This window comes from Schistocerca americana, chromosome 7 (assembly GCF_021461395.2).
Source record: "Schistocerca americana isolate TAMUIC-IGC-003095 chromosome 7, iqSchAmer2.1, whole genome shotgun sequence".
Classification (NCBI taxonomy): Eukaryota; Metazoa; Arthropoda; class Insecta; order Orthoptera; family Acrididae; genus Schistocerca; species Schistocerca americana.
Genome location: NC_060125.1, coordinates 359088984 through 359109157, shown reverse-complemented (window position 1 = coordinate 359109157; position 20174 = coordinate 359088984). Strand labels below are relative to the sequence as shown.

At 40.4% G+C, this 20174-nt stretch overlaps 1 protein-coding gene across 4 annotated transcripts in view; it reads left to right on the top strand.

The window, feature by feature from the left end:
- The window catches only part of LOC124622291 (branched-chain-amino-acid aminotransferase, cytosolic), a 113888-nt gene that overhangs the window by 77144 nt on the left and 16570 nt on the right, over window positions 1–20174 (top strand). The window contains exons 1-3 of one of the 4 annotated variants that reach the window (XM_047147963.1): window positions 3666–4007; window positions 6440–6506; window positions 18187–18396. In XM_047147963.1, coding sequence (XP_047003919.1) covers window positions 18283–18396 — 114 coding nt within the window. In that variant the 5' untranslated portion in view covers window positions 3666–4007; window positions 6440–6506; window positions 18187–18282. Of the gene's footprint in view, window positions 1–3665; window positions 4008–6428; window positions 6507–6936; window positions 7060–18186; window positions 18397–20174 lie in introns of those variants that run through there. The other 3 variants (XM_047147961.1, XM_047147962.1, XM_047147964.1) reach the window with 3 other exon arrangements.

Genomic DNA, 20174 nt, shown 5'->3' with positions numbered 1-20174 from the left:
ATATGTTGCTGTCTATGAAATTTAGCTAAGGTACTGAATTTTTCTTTAGATTTGGGTGGATGTCTCCATCTGTCACCAATCAGATGTGATCACGAGCGGCTAGTGATAAAACCAGAGTGAAATATCCATAACATTCCTCATATTTCATAAACAGTTTGAGATCCTGAATTCCCGGCGGGGTCAGGGATTTTCTCTGCCTCGTGATGGCTGGGTGTTGTGTGATGTCCTTAGGTTAGTTAGGTTTAAGTAGTTCTAAGTTCTAGGGGACTGATGACCTAAGATGTTAAGTCCCATAGTGCTCAGAGCCATTTGAACCATTTTTTGAGATCCTGAAGTGAGATTTTGGTAAATGATAGCACGCAAAGAGGAGCGTATTTTTCCATATGGTTATTATGCAAAACTTCATTATCTATCATGGTATTCCACTAACTAACGACTTTTTCGAGGAAAAAAATGTAATTTTTAAGGGCCATCGATAGCTGCAGAAATGGGACTTGCTATGCATGTTGGAACAACATAAATGAGGACATTACATATTTAGCTTTTTATAAGATACTGAATCTTACTTTTCCTCAGTTCCTCACTTAATAAACTTAATAGACCTCTGTTTCAGAATTCTCTCACAACTGCATCTGCACAACATGTTAGTGAGGTGACACTGTGTAAACTCTGATGTGTTTTGCCAAAAGAAGCAACTTTTAACACGGCAACAAGAGAAATGTGTAGGTTATACTCAAAATTCGCCATTCCAGACGCTTCTCTGAAAGTTAGACAGGCGAAAATAAATCGCTGTATTTTCAGTGGCATTCTTTTTAGATACTAACCAAAACAGAGGTGACATATTTTTGTATGGTCACCATGCAGGTGTGGGTGTGGAGGAGCTCCACTTAATATGTACAAAAAAAAAAAAAAAAGAAAAAAGAAAGTGAGCTTAGGCTTTAGTTTAGAATGGCACTTCCCCTCCAATGCTCAGCATTTCCCCTACATCGCCTGCCCATAACCCCCACCACGTCGTCTCTTCTTTCTACGGATTAATAAGGTCTTTTCTTTTCAAGCGACGACTGCTGTGAACTCTTCTTCAGAGGAAAGGAAATTTCGTTAACCAAGTCCATAGTACCGGTATCTCTGCTGATTTCTTCGGGCATGGCCAGGGAACAGAATTAATGTCGCTTGGAGGCTGGTCTCTGATTAGATTGTGTTGGTGGCAAATCGCATTCGCTGCAAGAAGAGCGTTCATAAACTAGCCATTTGAATTTTTGATCTTCCCACGAAGTCTCACGGAGGTTTATTTTCCGGCTTCTTCTTTCATTTCTGCTCTTTTATTATCGCACACGAATATGTTGATGCAATTCACACACTTACAAACCTTTCCGTTTATAGATTTGTGAAGAATGTTTGATCTTCAATGCATACACGACCGTGTCAGACTGACTCAAAACGGCTATCCTGCTTTCTTCCTCACCTTTGACAACTTCGAAGAAGGCGATAGGTATAAAGGGAATATGGACCGTGTATGAGGGGCGGACGAACAGGTATAAAAGGAAGGCCGCGATTTGTACGAGGGACAGGGAAGCAGAAATGAAAGTGAAGCCGTAGTTTGTGGAGGAAGCAGTTATAAAACTTCTCCAGACGCTCATTGTGGAATGTAACATTACTTGCGAGTCAAAATCACTCAAAAGAAAATAATGAAGATTAATAGCCTTCCAGTCCACAGATCAGTCGACAGAATCGTGAAAGAATGAATTATACGTCGTCGGATAGTAATAGAAAAGAAAAGAAAAGAAAGAAAGAAAGAAAAAGAACATCCGGGCTGGGGATCGAACACTGACTGCCCGCTCGTCCTCTGAGCACGCAGCCTCGGCGATAGCTTATGCAACATTACGGGTATATGAATCGCGTGACGTTATTCAAACCGATTTTCCTAGGAAACAGCTGAGCGTTGACGGCCAAGTGGAAGTCTTTAGTTTACTTACAACGAGTACTTTTATCCGTGACCCAAAGTTGAGACAGTCTCCTTGTAAACTCATCTAAACAACGATTTGGTGCACTTGTTTACGCGATGGACTCGCTTTCGGTAAGAATAGAGTTCAAATTCTCGCCCACCCATCCAGATTTAGTTTTTCCTCCGTTTCCCTAAAATCGCTAGCGAATGCCGGGATGGTTCCTTTCAAACAGACACGGCCAATTTCCTTCTCCATCCTTCCCCAGCCCGAGTTCGTGTTCCGTCTCTGATGACCTTGTTGATGGGACATTAAACAGTAAAATTTCTTCAACGTTTGGCTTACAATAACGGCAATATGCCTGTTTTTCCCAAGCATCTCTGGGGCAATCATACAGTATGACGCAAATCTTTTCCTCGATGTCTTCTTACTTACTCAACTCCAGCGTCGCCTTCAGATATCGTAACTTTTTGTCAGTTTTATGATTCGGTCACCATTAAACGCATTGCATCATTCTTGTATCTTTGTCCTATGAAGTTTGTGGGTCAACGGATGAGCAGCGTCAGTCGTGGATGAAATGACTCAGTCATTCTTTAACAACTCTTATTACTGACAATGAGTGATGTGTTGTTAAGACTGAGATCACATGTCCGAAAAAGTACAAAGTCATGTACTATCCTGATCCGAGAGAATAACGTGGCGGTTACTTAAAGAAGAGCCACGGTTACTTCCCTCGACCATCACTCTTCAACCGACAAATTTTGCGTCAGTAGCGACTTTGGGTCTTTGCTTTAGAAACCCTTGTCACAGTCATAATGTCTACTGTTGCAGTCACATAAAGTCTCAAAGTATAAAATCGAATAATTGTTGTCCTTTAATAAGTCTGCCAACATCTTAAATTACTACAGGAATCTGTTGAGCGTGAGTGGAATTTTTCTTTCTTCGTTTTTCGTACTTCTTTTTGCCATGTTCTACACACACGAGAATCATCACATTTTGGGGTCTATAGACCGGAAACAGAATCTAATCCAGTCTCTAATCTAAGTCGAATGGTTATGTTAGACGAAATTAGGGAATTAGTACATCATTACTCTAAATTGGTGTTGTGATCTCTTTGTAAAGCCGTGGTCTCCAAACGACTAGATATGTACCGTAGTGGGAACCGATTTCTCTCAAATTCTGATATCTAGTGAATGAACACAAATCTAGTAACTTACTCTGTTCTGTCAGAATCTATATATATAAGTAGGACATTCAATCCCATGAGACGAACAAAAATACTGTTATTTTTTGCTATTGGGTTCTTTTAGGTTTTTCCTTTCAATGGCTTGAGCTTTCAGAAAGATAACGTTCATCATTACATATTACGAAGGGATCCTAAGTTTAATGACTCTTTGTAAAGCAGACATTATTTCACAAGGTGCAAAAATTCAATGCTGCATTCGAAAAGACGAGGAAGAAGCATCGCTCAACGCTGAACAGGTTGGAAATGACACTGAGAATCAACAGGCAGACAATAAGACAAACAGAGTGGGTTTCACTGCCGAAGTCTCACAGATTAACGCACAAATTGAGCAACCCGACATGTTTCGTAAGACTGTTTGTTTCGCATTTGTTGATATGATGTCACGTTAGAGATAAGTCGTTTTTGCTTCTGTTGGCAGCATAACGTAGACCGGAGATGCTCCATTCGCTAGCTTATGTTGGTGGCCCTGTAGTGTTCATCAGACAGTATAGCGTCGCACGAGGGAAAGCGCTCGCAAAGTGAATGCGTGTTAGTAAGCTACGGAGCGCGCGTCTGTTTAGAAGTTAGTGTAAACGCAGTAACTGTGGACCAGCTGACGTAAAATAATATGAATGTGATACAGAGGTGACAGTGCGTTTTAAACACTTATTATGTTCCAAAGACGTAAAGAGTATTACCAAGACAATCCGTTCGTTGTGCCGAGGCAACCAATTAACAACATTCCGTCTTCGTTTTGTTGATCGTGTTAAAGTGATACTTGTGTAAACGGGATTGAAATGGCACGGCTTACACATTTTTCGCAGCTGTTGTTACTACGTAAGGTGTGTATGCGAAACATCTTTTGTTTAGAAGAAATGAGTAGGTTATTTTTGTTTTGCTAGCGTAATTGCTGTGTGTACTGGTGGAGTTCGCAGGTGAAATAGTATCATCATGGAACTAAAGGTCGAATTTGGTGTCTTCCGTAATAAACCGGGAACTGTGTTCAGAGTGGACGACTTTAAGACAATATTTTGTGTGTCCGTGGTATTTTAATTCCAAATATCTCCGGCACTCTTCCTTGATGGGATATACTGGACGCCCGTTTGTATGTTATGTATGTATGTATATGTATATGTGTGTGTGTGTGTGTGTGTGTGTGTGTGTGTTCTGATAATCTCGTATGTATTCGCCATGGGCATATATCATTTATGTATGTCCAGATTTTTTTAGCTCCTTGTTGATATCTGGTGAAGTGAGTGAATGATTCAGCACTATAGGTCCTTCATGGCTCTGTGAGCGCACGCTATAAATACATCATCAAATAAATTTTTGTGGCAACTATCCTCATACAGCCATATTTAACTTAACAGCCCATATCATCCTTGCCAATATCTAGGCACGCAGGAACGTGGGAGGGCAACTAATGAAAGTGCTTATGTACAAATAAACTTATGCTTGCTGTAGTGATCCAGCCCTCAGTAGTTCTCTATTAATAAGACTGCTGCCAGGTCACAAGTCTCAGTGTATGTCTCTGAATTGTGTTGGTTGGTAATGACTTTTAAAAATAGAACTAGTTATTTCCACTTCATTATGACTTCACCCTGTTCTACCAAAGCATTACGTTTAAAGTTTCTAATCTCGTATGGGCTGTTGTCTGTGATACAAATTTCAGTGAGACACAATGGAAGATTATTATTTCAAACTGTACTGCTAGCATTTTTTCAGTGGTTGGAACAGGTCCAATAGACTGATTTTGGATCAAAGATCAGTTGTAGCACTCAAAAAAAATTGGCAGTCTAAATGTGAAATCGTTTATTCACAATTTAAATGAATGCATTAGTCTCCACTCCATTCAAACCTGTATGTAGCAATTGTACTATCCATTGTCAGTGTGAAGTGGAAACAGATACAGAGAGAGATTCCATTATGACGTCATTAATTTCTCATAGAGATTCTGATCTTTGTCTTAAAAGGAGGGCATCATATCTATTCGATGACATTGCACTTTCTGAAATTTTGGTTTTTATATCAGTTTTAAAGATTGCAGCATTGTTGCACAGGAAAGGGAAAGTACTTTTTCATTGCTGAGCTGAAAGACCAATGGATGCAACAGAAGCAAGTTGGGAAAGCTGTTAAAAACAGTGTAGCGCAGGGTTTATGCGAAGTGACGGTGAAAGTTAGTCATTGATCATGCACTGCATCTTTTGCATTAGGCCTACATTTTCTTTCACTCACAAAAGAATGAACTGTTGATTTGTAATATCCGTAACTCTTGCATTTAATTTGAATGATTTTAAATGGCGTTTGAGTAAGGGTAATTTTCTTGCCCATTTCTATTTCCATTTTTGGTATTTAGAAACATTTATCTTTAATTTTAGTAGTTCTAGTAGGCTGCCTACATTTTTGCTTTGAACATACATTCTGCAGTGGCCTTTTGAATAGACACCTTTAACAAGACAAAAAAGTCAACTAAATTACACTGTCAAACAGTATAAGTAATTGGATCTGAAAACCTTTATGCTGAGTTCAGACAAGTTATTTTTATGAGCAAAGTTATTTTTCTGTGAAGTTTGTGTGCCATAATTAAGTGTGTTGCTAATATATTTAAATCTGTACACTACACACCATTTTCAAGTGCATAGCACAGGGAACTTCTCATTGTACCATGTATTAGGGATTCTTCCTCTTTCGTTAGCATAATTATTTTAATTTTCTCACATACAGTTCCTTTGGAAACAATGTATGGGATGTTGTGTATTCTTAGTCCTTATTTAATACAAAAAAGCATTAGGCCTATAACTGATTGAAATGCTGTGTACTGTCTTCCATTGTACATACTGTGAAACAGTAATAGTTTGCATAATGTGTTGCGAAACTGTAGTGCGGAAGTGTAAATTGCTATAGTATCTTTCAAAGTATTTAAAAAATTTTAATGGTGGTATTATGCAACAGACTGATTGCCACTCAGCGTATAAAGAAGAAACTGAGTAACAGACAGGTACAACGAAAAGACTGCTAGCATTAAGCTTTTGGACAAAAGGCCTTCTCCTGAAGTAGAAAACACACTCATTCACAAACCATGAGCATTTGCTGCTAATTTATTAATGGCATTATTTCACACTTTTGTATATAATATTCACTTATTTTGCATTTTCAGTATTATGAAAATTTACAAGTTTGACTCTGACAGATATGCATAACTGCACTTGTTATTTAACTCTTTTATGTGCTCTATTCAGATTTATAACTAATTGTGTTTGTAGTTTCTTTCCAGAAATCTCATCCACAGCCAGGTGAAATCAGTTCGGAGGTTGTCTTTAAAAGTGCATCATACTTTCAAGGTAAATATTTTATATGCTGAATTTGTTTCTTTTGTTTGCCACTTTTCAGGATCACTAGAAAGTACGCTGTTATTACTGCTATGATAAGTTGTAACAGCCATCCATTATGTTTTTGTGGCTGCAAACATGATAAAGTGCAAATTTTGCCACTGATGTACATGGAGTCATACTGTGCTCCTTGCTTGCAGAAATCATATCAGACAAATGTATCTTTGAGATAAATGACAATTTATAAGAAGGTAATGCATTTCATAGAAATACCACATTCAGTCTTGGTGGGGCTTTATACATCACACATAAATTACTGGAATATTGATTGCAACACAGTGCGGCTTATCACTTGTGTGTAATTGCCTGCGTAGTGAGGCCAATGAGATAAAGAGCTAAAAGCAGTCTGTAAGCCCTAGTTATCTACTTATTTCATGTTTTTCTTTGAGTAGCTCCACAATATCCAAGGATGTTCATCTAAAGAGAAAAATGGTGTGCAAGTAGGCCTAAGTAAATTCAGTAGGGTCAGAGGACTACATTATATAAACACACACAGAGAACAATAGTAAGTCATTATTTGGCTTTAGAAGTAGTGACTCAGTAGAGTAACATTTACAAAATTTTGTGTGGACTGAATTGGAAGAAAAGTCTCCTTTTGGCATTTAGAAAGCCTTCCATTACACATATATTGCAAACGATGTTAGCAATGCTGGTGGAGATGGTTGTATGTGTGATTAATGCATTCCTGCAGTATGCAAAACCCTGAATGTTAATAACATGCTCATAAAATTTTCATATCGGTGTCATTCTCAAGAAAACCCACTACTGACATTTGTTGAGATGCTCTCTCTGTTTTACCCCTCCCTCTTCCTTTTACCAGTGTTGAAAATCATTCTGAGTATATGCAAAGAACATGAGTGGTGCTGGGAGTTCAGCGGACTTATGCCATTGTATTTTTGCTCTTATTTTGATGTTTTATTATTGATATTATCATATAAGACTAACTCATTCACAGCAGTTAATCTAAAATTTGAAATGTTATGTATGGTGGTATAATGATAAAGTTTTTAAATTTTCTGTGGCTTACAGATGAAACTGAAGTTTGATACTAGCTTCAATTCCATAGACTATTTTTTCTTTAGAAACTTGTCTCCGATATAATTTAAAAGAATAACATACCTAATATTGCAATTAAATAAAAATAAGTTTTATCTTTTCATAGGAGGGTGGTTTGATAAGCCTGGTAAATTTTCAAGAGAATGAAACATTTTTGTTGTGCTTTCATGGTTGGAAAGCTTGATTATTTCATGAATCATATAAAGAATTTCAACAATGTAAAGTATATGGTTCATCATTGACAATCTTTTGAATTGGTCACTGTGTTGGCTGCAATTGAAAACTGAGAAAACTGAGCTTCATGCTGTTATTAAACATTTTCCTGTGAAGGGTTGGACTGATGCACAAATTGAAACAGGGATTAAGTTCATGCAGATGCTACATCATCATTGAAGACCAGTTGCTTTTGGAGTAATGAATTTAAACATGGTTGGACAAGCACTGAAAATGAAATGTTCTCCGGCTATCCAACTGAGATTACAACAACAGAAACCATTGACAAAATCCATGGTATGGTACTGCAAGACTGCTGAATAAAGATTTGTGAGATTACTGAGACTGTAGGTATCTCATCTGAAGGAGTGCATGATATTCTGCATGGAGAATTGGCTATGAAGAAGTTGTTGCAAGGTGGGTGTGACAATTGCTCACAGTTGAGCAGAAGTGCATCTTGCACAACATTTCAACACAATTTCTGGCAATGTGTAGCTGCAGTCCACAAGACTTTCTGATCTAATTTGTGATTGTTGATGAAACCTAGAGCCATCATTACACAGCAGACTCAAAACGGCTGTCAGAACAATGGAAAAATGCTGGTGAAAGTGCTCTGAAGAAGGAAAAGTCCATTTTTGTCACCTGGTTAGATGATGGGCAGTTTTTTGGGATTCCCAAGAAATGGTCCTTATAGATTATTCGGAAAAAGATAGAGCCATAACTGGACCCCATATGCTTCATTGTTGGATTATTTGGAATGTGTTCTGGCTGAAAACAGACCAAGGTTGGCATGCGACACAGTGCTCTTTCACTAGGATAATGCACTATCCCACACATCAGCAACAACAAAAGTGCATGAACTGGACTTTAAATTGGCTTCTCATCCACCCTGTTCATGAGACTTAGCCCTAAGTGACTTCTTCTTGTTCCCTAACTTGAAACTTTGACTCGCTGAGAAGTAACTTTCATCAAATTAGGAAGTGATAGTTGCAGTCAACGAGTATTTCCCAGAGCTTGACAGCACCTAGTTTTCTGATGCGTTGAAAAAGCAGGATTACTGGACCAAATGTATACCCCTCAATGGAGACCGTTGAGATGTAAGATGAATTATTTACGAAGAAGCATATTTTCCTTGCTTTTTCACCAGACTTGTCAAATCGTCTTTGTGCACCTATCTGCAGTGATCAACAAGTGCGGTGCAAGGAGTCCCAGATTTGTAGATCAAAATTATATGGACAGCAGAGGAAATTAAACTGAATATTTTGAGTAAAATAACCAATGGTTGTAAATGAATTTTCCAGTTTCTGTGAGGTTTCCATGGTGTTTATTATTGTTTACTGTTCATGACATATCATTGGAGATAGAGCATTCCCCATCACAGGAATTTAGACATACACTGACAGAAAAAAAAAACTGTAACAGCAACAAAGAGTCGTTGCAACCTAAACAAAAGTTGGTAGGTGTTTTTACATCTGAAGGATGATGTCTATTTAAATGTCACGCCGGTCACTTAAGAATGGCGCTAGTAACGCCACTATGAGGATGAAATTCAGGCTTACTTTAAATAAACGCCATAACTATCATGAGAGTTACTTACCTTTGACATTGGGCTTGGTGAGCTGATGTAAGTCAAGGTGCTTTTAAGGCAACATAGACACCATTGTCAACACCTCACTCGACTTTGAACAAAGTTGTGTAATAGGTCTATAAGGAGCTGATTGTTCTTTCTGCAATGTTGCAGAAGGACTTGCCAGGCATGTAGTGACTGTATATGATTGCTGGCAGTGGTGGTTATGAGAATATAGGGTTACAAGAGGACTGGCTCCAGACTGTCGCATGGCGCTGCTAAAAGGAAAGGCCATCTTGTTTGGTATATGGCTCTGGTGCATCATACTACACCTGCAGCAGCAATTTGAGCAGCACTTGGCACCATGGTGAAACCATGAATTGTTGCAAATCGGTTACCTAAGGGCAACTCTGAACCATATGCCCTGGATCACACATTCCACCGACCCCAAACCACCACCATTTGTGACTTCAGTGGTGTCAAGTGAGATCTATTGTATTTTATGATGAAAGCTGGTTCTGCCTCAGTGCCAGAGATGGCAGTGTGTTGTTAGGAGGAGACCAGTTGTGGATCTGCACCCAGCCTGTCTGCGTGCTATACACACTGGAGTTATCGTCTGGGGTGCAATTTAATATGACAACAGGAGCACTCTCATGGTTATCCCATGCACTCTGACTGTAAAATTGTATATCAGTCTGGTGATTCAACCTGTTATGCTGCCACTTATGAATAGCATTCCAGGTTGTGCTTTCCAACAGGATAACTATTTGCCAACATAACACTATTGTAATCCGTCATGCTCTACAGTGTGTCAGGATGTTGTCTTTGCCTGCTCGCTCACCAGATCTGTGTCCAATCGAGCACATATGGGACATCATTGAATAGCAGCTCCAACATCATCCACAAACAGCATTATCCATCCCTGTAATTACTGATCAGGTGCAACAAGCATGGGACCCCATCCCACATACTGACTTCCGGCACCTTTACAACACAATGCATGCACATCTGTGTACTTACATTCAACATTCTGGTGGTTACACTGCTTATTAATGTACCAGCATTTCACATTTGCAATGGCTTAACTAACACTTACATCAACCTGTGATTTTGCAATGTTAATCAAATAAATATGTTACCTACACAAATATAGTCCTGAAATGACATTGCTCTACATTAGTTACTTTTTGGTGTTGCAGATTTTTTTTTCCGTCTGTGTATTTTTAATCGATTGTTTAGGAGGATGCAGTGCCTAGGAAGCCAAATAAGCATAAAAACTCTCAGAAGAGGTACCATCCTTGTTGGTAGAAACCTATCACCAAGGATAGAAACTTACAATGAACTGTGTCATTCAAGCCACAGTGAACTGGACAAAGTTCTTGACAATGAATAATTTTCAAAATAAAATTTGAGGAAGTGGTGTTGGATTATGTGTTAGAAATTTCGTCATGAAGCTCATTTCTGTTGACTTGCCTGGTTTACACTTCTAAGGTAACAGTGTGGGTATTTCTGGTGGATCAACAGTTATGCCCTTATAAAACAACCTGTGCCCTCAAGGGGGTTCACCACTCTTTGGTGAGTTCATGCATGGCTACCATGGGGCCCTGGTGTTTGCAGCACCTTCTCACTCTCCGTGCTGGTTTTTTTTCTTTCTTTGTTTCTTTCTTTCTCCATCTCCTATCCTTCCTCCGCCTCTGTGTTTGAGGTTCCTTGCTGTTTATTCTTCCTTGCTGTGCACTCCTGAAGGCCAGCACGCATGTCTGACACATCACAGGTGATTGAGTAATGCAGAATTCCCCGCCCTGAGTCGACAGGTAGGGTTCATACGTACCACCTGAGCTGTCACCGCCCCAAATTTCCAATTGATTCCTCTGCCAGGAAGTCGGGAAGTGTGACGTGAGGTGTGAACAGCCACCTAAGGTAGGTGAGTTACCCTCTGAGGTGGGAGGGGAGGGGAGGTGGCCCCCAGTTGGAAGGAGCACGTCATCAAAGACACCGGCAATCATGGGAGATTTTCTCACAGTGAGTCGATCGCCATCTTGGACTATGTCTCATAAACATAAACTGAATGAGACTAAACATTTCAAGAATCTCCTAGCTGCGCCTCGGTTTCTCTTGGTATCACATACTGAAGATGATCAGTCCTTTTCTATGGTTAATCGTTCTTTTACTCAGAAAGGTGTTGATGCAATTGCAAACCCTGGGAAATCCTGCTCTCGTTTACATAATGGCACTTTGCTTTTGGAGACCAATTGTGATTTTCAAGCACAACAACTGGTTGCAGCTTTGCTCCTTCTTAGCTATCCTATTCATGTTGAGGGCCATCAAATGTTGAATTCTTCATGTTGTATTATTTACACAAGGCCGCTTGATGGTCTTACCGAGAGAGAAATTCAAATGTACCTCTCCGATCAGGATGTCACAGCAGTCCATAGGGCAAAGAAAAAGATTGATGCAACCTTAGTGCTTACATGCACTCTTTTTCTCGTGTTTGACAGAATAGTGCTTCCATCAAAGATCAGAGCAAGCTATGAAGTCATCACAGTCTGACGATATGCTCCAATTTTGATGTGCTGCTACCATTGTCAATGTTGCAATCACACTCAAATGTCCTGTCAAAACACGGCCAGACGTGTTACTTTTGGTAGGGATGCTCATGACAGTGACTGCCTACCTTCTCTTCCTCGCTGTATCAATTGCAGTGGCGACCATGCAGCCTCATCCTGCGAATGTTCCATGTATCTTGATGAGCGGGCCATCCAAGAGATCCCAATGAAGGAGGAAGTGCCTTACCCTGTTGCTTGCAAGCTATTGGCTAGACAAAAGCCCTGCTTTTTACCATCTGTCACTTACAGTACCATTCTTGCTATGCCTCACTTAACAAAGGACTTGCGACCTCAAATTCAGGACTGCAGTTATAAAATTACCCAGTGTCATGGTAGTATCCCCGTCTCCTCCCCCTCCACCTGTGCAACAAGTGACGATATGTTCACCTCAACAGCAAAATCACCTGCTACACAGCCAGAAAGGACAGAAGGAATACTCCCGCGAAGACTTCTTACGTCCCTCCAGCCATCAAACATCTGAGTGTTCATCTACCAGTCGCAAAGGCTCTAAGAAATCAAAGACAAATGGTCTTCTCCATTGCTGACTCGGAGATTCTTTCAACTGGGTAGCTGTGAATACCATCACCGAGCCAATCTCCATTTCACTGGTGCGCACCACCAATTGTTTTTCTGCCCTGGAATCTGCAGGCTAAACCCAGAGAAAGTGCCATCACCTCTGTAGCTCTGATGGAACAGAATCCTCCAGCGTCTGTGCCCTGTAGCAGTGAGTCTTGGGAAGCTGGCACTCAGCAGCTGCTTAGGTGACAACTCTATATTTTTTCCCTCCTCCCCTTTCCCCATCATGACTCTCCTCCAATGGAACATTCACTGCAATAGATCCAACAAGGAGGAATTATGCCTGCTCTTGGCATCAGCGTCCACTTGTGTTCTGCCTCCAGAAAGCGAAATTGCATCCTCCCACCCACTTTGACCTCTAGCATTTATTTCCAGTCCAATTTGATCTCCTCCCTCCCACCCCTGGGGACAGCATTTCAAATTGCTTCTCACTGAACTCCCAGCTGCAGGCTGTTGCAATCCGCTTTTTCCTTCCTCACTTCACCTTTTCTCTTTGCAATGAGTACGTCCCTTTGTCATTCAGCATCAACAGGGCAGATTTTCTCCAGCTTATTGGTGAACTCCTTCTCCCCTTTTTGCTGCTTGGTGATTTCAGTGCTCACCATCCCCTTTGGGGCTCTTCCAAAACCTGTTGGAGAGTTGTTCTCTTGCCTGACCTGCTCAGTCAACTCAACCTCATCTGCCTTAAAACTGACGTCCCCATGTTCCTTTCAGACTCCACACACACACCTATTCACATTTGGACCTCTCATTCTGCCCTCTCCAGCTTTCCCCTTGTTTGAAGTGGTCCATTCTCTCTTCCATGTTCTCAAGTGTCCGTTTCCCATGTGCTATCCATTTGCTGACTCAAACCCCACATAGGTGAAACCCAGTTGACAGCTTTCTAAGGCTGACTAGAGGCTTTACTCCTCCCTGGCGACCTTCTGTGAACAATGTTTCCCCAGTTGTGATGACCAAGTAGAATAACATGCAAATATTATTCTTACCACTGTAGAATGTTCCATCCCTCTCACTTCATCTTTACCAAGCTGTTACCCATCCCTTGGTGTATTGAGGTGTGCTGTGATGCAATTCACGTGTGGAGACATTCTCTGTGCGATTTTAACTATCATCCTACGATGGTAAACAGTATTCGTTATAAACAGATGTGTGTGCAGCGTTGTCGCATTCTTAGGGATAGCAATAGAGCTAACTGAATTTCATTTACTTGTGCTTTTAACAGTTCCACTCCCCCTTCCATCATGTGCACCAACCTCCAAAGGCTCTCTGGGACTGAGATCTGTTCCCCAATTTCCAGACTGACCATAGCAGGTGATGTCATTGTGGACCTTATTACTATATCCAGCACCTTACCCTGCTATCTTGTGGCGATTTCAAGTTCCAACCACTATCACCCAGCCTTCCTCCATTGGAAATGAGTGGAGGAAGCTCAGATCATACCCTTCTCCTCACAAAATTGTGAATTCTTACTATGAGGGAGCTAGATCATGCTCTCACTTCATCTTGATCTCTTCCATCCCTGGGCTGGATGAAGTTAACATTCATATGTTGCAACCCCTTTCTCTTGTGGGAGACACTTTTTCCTTCATACATACAATTGCTTGTGGGCAGATGGCATGTTTTCCAGGTGCTGGTGCGAAGCCACTGTCATGCCCTTCCATACCCCAGCCCAGTAAGGACAAAACATCTTCCTTCAAGCTACTGCACCATTTCTCTCATCAGCTGTGTATGCAAGATGATTGAACATATGATTTGTGCCTGGCTGGAATGGTGGCTTGAGAGTCTTGCAATTTAGTAACCACTGCACAGTTGCAGTTGACCACCTCATCACTTTGTCAACCTGTGACTTGAATGGTTTTCTGTGGAAGTACCAGACTGTGGCCGAATTTTTTGGTTTGGAGAAAGCCTACAACGTCTGCTGGAGGACTGATATCCTTTTAAATCTCTAAATGTGGGGCTTTCAAGGCTGCCTGCCTCATTACCTTCAGGAATTTTTAAAAGACAGAGTTTTCAAAGCATGTGTGGATTCTGCCTTGTTGGACATCTTTATCTAGGAAAATGGGGTGGCTTAGGGCTCTGTCCTGAGCGTTGTCCTCTGTGCTATAGCCATTAACCGTATTATGGCCTGTCTTCTGACGGCCATCTCCAGCTCACTTTTTGTTGACAATTTTGCGATCTATTGAAGTTCTCTACGGACTTGTCTCAATCACCTTTACTCATGGAGCAGTGACAATGGTTTTCACTTTTCCACTGGCAAAACCATTTGTATGAATTTCCAATGGTGCAAAGGGTTTCTTCCACTGTCTTTACAGCTTTACTCCTTTGACTGCCAGTATGGGGCGTGTTGCTCTTCTCTTATCTCCTGGAGTTCGCATTTGGCTATTGCTCCAGCAGCTTAACTTCATGCTACCTGCCACTTTTCCAATGGATATGAACCCTTCACCACCTTGACTTAGTGCAGCGGCCTGTGTTCACCTTGGACTTCATTCACTTCCTAAGGAAACTACTCTAGGTTTGATCTATCACTGTAAGTTTCACAGAGCTTAGCGATGGTACCTTTGTATACATTGATGGCTCTCGGACTTACCGTGGTGTCAGGTGTGCCTTCATCATTGGCACCAATGATTTCGGCATTGGTTTCCAGAACACTGCTCAGTATTTACAGCAGAGCTTTTTGCACTGTATCAGGCCGTGCAGTACATTTGGTGACACAGGCTTTTCAATTGTGTCCTCTGCTCTGATTCCCCCAGTGCCCTTCAGAGCCTCTGTGTGCTGTAAACAGATCATCCCTTAGTGCAACAGATCCAAGAAAGCTTCTACTCACCCACTCTTAAGGAAACCACTGTGATGTTTATGTGGGTTCCCAGTCATATTGGTCTGATGGGAAACAGGACTGCTGACACTGCTGTCAAGACTGCAGTCCTCCTACCTCGGCCCGCTAGTCCTTCCATACCTTCTGATGATCTCAGTTTTGCCATCTGTCAGCAGGTGATGTCACTGTGACATCACCACTGGTCTTCCCTTCATGGGAACAAGTACTGAGCAATTAAATCTCTCCCAGCAGCTTCGCCATCATGAGGACATCATTTTATTTAGGTTGTCTATTGGGCACTGTTGTTAGCCATCACCATTTGTTAAGTGGTGATCCCCCAGCACTTTGTGCTCATTGTCATCAATCTTTGACAGTTCGCCATTTCCTGACCGAATGCCATTTTTTAACCACCTTCTTTCTCATGTACATTTGCAGTCTGAGTGACCAGCCATTTTAGCAAACAATGCGCAGGCTGTCAACCGTGTTTTACTTTTTATCCATCGTAGCAATATGGCAAAGGATATTTAATCTTTAGTTCAGGATATCCATTGTCTCTATGGCATATTTTGTGGACCTGTCTCCAAGGGGAAGTCCTTGTTCTTAGCTCTCTTTCCTTTCATTGATTGGGCTTACCATGTAGTCGCTTTTAAATCCTTTTTTGTATTATTGTTCTAAGGCTCCAACACGGGCACATATGACCTTAGTTGTTTTTGCGCCCTAAAACAAAACGAAACTAAAACAACCTGTGCAAGCTGAGAGACTAAAATATTTGGAACCTAGAATACCATCAGTGGGTTAAGTTGTAATGCATGTATAGAGATCGACAGTCATGTATTAAAAGTATTCCTGTGAACTTCTGCTTATACAGTAAGGTGTAAGTTGCTTATCGTAAAAATTGTTTAATATTCATTCTTGACCTTTAGTTCCTCTAGTCAAAAATTAAAACTGTCCTGAGGAGAAGCTACCAATAATAAATTGCTTGCAATGTTGTTTTCTTGTGAAATATGAGGTGTCACATTGTGACATAGAATAGATGAAGTGTATGAGAACTTAAACAAAAGAAAAGGCTTTGGGGGGGGGGAGTGGTTGGTTCAGGTCAGTCTGGTATTTTGGAGCGGTTAAGAGCAACTGAAGAAAGACAAATTTCCAATAAGGACCGATGATCACTCAGATCAGCACCAAACAGTTGCAGGGCACATATGAGAGGTGCGGATTTTGGGACTCAATAAGATACTTTTAGGAATTGCAGTGATCCAAGTAAAACTTGTTTATTGCGTTCAGACTAATGTACTACAGTGAAGATTATTTGTAAGTGCTAGAAAAAGCAAGGATTTTAATGTTGGGGTGGCAGAAGTTTGTGTCTGACTCTGAGAGGTAATAGCTAACAGAAGTAGCAATCACTAGCTTCATCATAAAGCACAAACTTTTGAGCAGCATTTCAAGTGAGAAAACAGACTTGAATCGAATCTTTGGGAAAAGCTGGCATTGAGTGACATCAAGTTGGTACCCAAAATGTTCTGACATAACTGCTCTGAATGTAAAAATATACAGCCTGTTAAGGATTGCAGTGGTGATCTGTTCTCCCGTAGGCTCACCATTCCACTGGTACTTTATAGGCATTGGCTAATCTGACATGTGGCTTCATGCCACCATGGCACCTCTGGCCAAACATGTTCAGGTCTGCCTCCTACTCCTATTATGTAGGCTGGCATGTTCCTGGCCTTTGCACTACAAATTCCATGTTTGATACCTACAGCATTCCGCTGAAAGCTAAATATCACTGCTTGTCATAGTATGGCTAGCAACAACAGTATTTTATGTCACCCCTTCTGGAGTGGGGATCACTGTTCTGGCAGTTTTACTCATTTGCCATGTCACTCTAACTGTGTGAATCCACTGATGTTGCTGCTCTCTATGCTTGCTGCAATGCTTAGACATACCTGTTTCTAACATGTGCTGTGTGGCACCGTACAATGGTATATAAAAGGTGTTTGGAGTAACCAATTAATTTTCTAAATTGAAACATCTACCCTGAGACAACTGCCCTGAGAATCTGCATTAGCATGCCACTCCTGTTAATGTTTACCTCATGTAACCTACATGCTACGGTGTATGGTTGCCACATGCTTTATGTCTCTGGTTTCTGGTCTTGGAGTGCCCTAACTGGCTTCCAACAGCATCAAGCAGTGTCAAACTGGAAAAGCTGTCAACACAGGACAAAAGACCTCTCTAATTTTGTGATGAGCTACTCTCTGCCAATTCTAAGTTGTTAGAGTCTCAGCTGATGTGTATTACTGTTATTAATTCTCATCCTGTCTAACGTGTATCTGTTGATCCAGTACACTGACCAGTTTTCATAGTTGGTAACTGGTTTTTATTCACTTCCAACAAATTAAAGTACCTGAATTACAAGTGAAGAAAAGCTGATATTCACCATTTGGTGAGTTAAATTGTTAATTGGGATAGACAGGCTGATTAGTAAGTAAATTGGGTTAAGAAAGTAGTAAAGAAACTGAAAGTGAAGAGAGAGAGCAGAAATGGGAATGCACAGTGTAGTCCCTAAATATCTAGACTGGTTTTTGCTATTTCTCCAACAAGCCCATCTGTTAGCTGACTGTTGAACTATGTAATTTGAACCCTTTCAAACACAAACAGCCATGTTGACAGGTGTCATTCCAGCAATTGTTAAAGTTTGTGGATGTCTCATATAATCTGTGTGTGTGTGTGTGTGTGTGTGTGTGTGTGTGTGTGTGTGTGTTTTATCTTGCTGATAATTATTTGAAGATACTTTTTTTTCCTAAGTTTTCAGACTTGTCTGTGAGGTTGGCATCACCTGATGAACTGCATTCTAAACCAGATGTTAGTGAACTTCAGTTTGGCAAACATTTTACTGATCATATGCTGAAGGTTGCATACCATGCATCATTGGGTGGATGGCAGAAACCGGAAATTACACCTATGGAGAATCTCGTATTACATCCAGCTGCTAAAGTTTTGCATTATGCCATCGAGGTTAGTACAATACTTAAGTTTGCTTATTTGTTTAAAAATTTGTCACGTTGATCACAAAAGTCTTCAAATGTTTACTGTGCTTTCAAAATATTTGTAATGATATCATTCCATAACAGTTATTATACATTGGTTTACCAGCATTCAATATAATATTGCCACTCTCAACAGTACCTGCTTTAATGAATGTAAATTTTATTAAAAGTAAATAAAATGTAGGTATTATTTGTAAAATCACTGGCTTTACCCATTTACTTTTTACGATATTTTGAGGTGGGAGATGGTCATTTTTTCTTGTCCTTTTTTTTTCTATCTGCTCCTTATTGACTGGATTTCCATTGCCCATTGCATCCTGTAGATTCACCATGTCATGTCTGACATTTTGCTGATTTTCCTATATTTCTTCAGTTGCAGCAAAATTTTGAGGCTACAGATAATATCTCTTTCTCTCTTAGCCCTGTGAGTGAAATATTTATGATGTTGATCTAATGAATTTGGTTTCCACATGTGTTGTTGACTTTATATCTTTAACTACTTGTTCTCATCTCACATCTTATGGAGTATTTCATACAACAGTAGTATACAGTAGTACAGTCGCCACGGTCTTAATGCACACACGGAATACAAACAGTGTGCTAATAAATTGCAGGAAGGTGAATGCCTTCATTAGTCTTAGCTGACTCACTTGAGGATGATTGCAGATGCCCAGTTGAAATATTGTGCAGTGATGTTATTTATGTTGATTGCAAGTGCAAAACTTCATTGACTGTCCACTTCACTGGTAAAATTTTAAAATTCACGTCTCTCCTATTGTTGGAGCCTCTTAGAGAGAATATTGTGGTTCAGATGTTGAGTTTCATCTGGTATAATTCAGTGTATCTCATCCTTAGCTTTATATTTACAATTTGTTTTAGTCTTGAGGCTTGGCTGTAGATTGGTTTTTGCTTATATAATTAGAACAAGAGGGATAGACAAGTGACGGACTACATAGTTTGCAAGCTTTCTCATCTTTCATCCTGCCACATTTTGCTGAATGTACATTGCACCATGTGTCCACAAAGTCTGTCCACAGTGGCGTGCCTCGCATGCTATGCTTTGTGGGGAGAGTAAGGTTGGCAGCACATACAAGTCTCACCTGTGTGTGTTCTGTGGACCTGCAGTGGTTGGGTATGGGTAGTTGTGTTGTATATGTGTTGTAGCAGTTAGCTGTGTTATTGTCTACATCTTATGTAAGCTGAGTTGCAGGAGGGAACTTTGTGGAGCATGTGAGGTGGCAATTTAGATTGCATTTTCCTGCTTTGAGATGTCCACATTGTGACACGGTACATTATTTAATTACAAATTCCAAATAACAGGTTCAGTTCATGATGCACAACAAACTGGAAGGCACACAATTTGAACAGAATGGAAGCTTGGAGACATTTTGGACATTGTGTGCAGAATTCAACAAAATCAGTGAGGAATTATTGCAGGAACCTGAAGTCCATCTTATGACAGTACATAAGGCTGTAACAAAAGAACTGGGGATTTATCTGGATGGAATTACTGCTGTGCAACAATTTATTTGAGTGTACCATGAGAAATGAATAGCATATTGTGAATGGTTTCAGCGAGTTAACTGAAATGGAATTAATGTTTTAGATCACACCTTTTTCACTGATGAGGCTTGGTTTTACCTATCTGGCTACATTAATACAAAAAATTCGTGAATTTGGTCATCCAACAATACACGTCTTCAGAGAAACACCATTGCTCACAGAAAAAATTTTGTGGATTGCCAT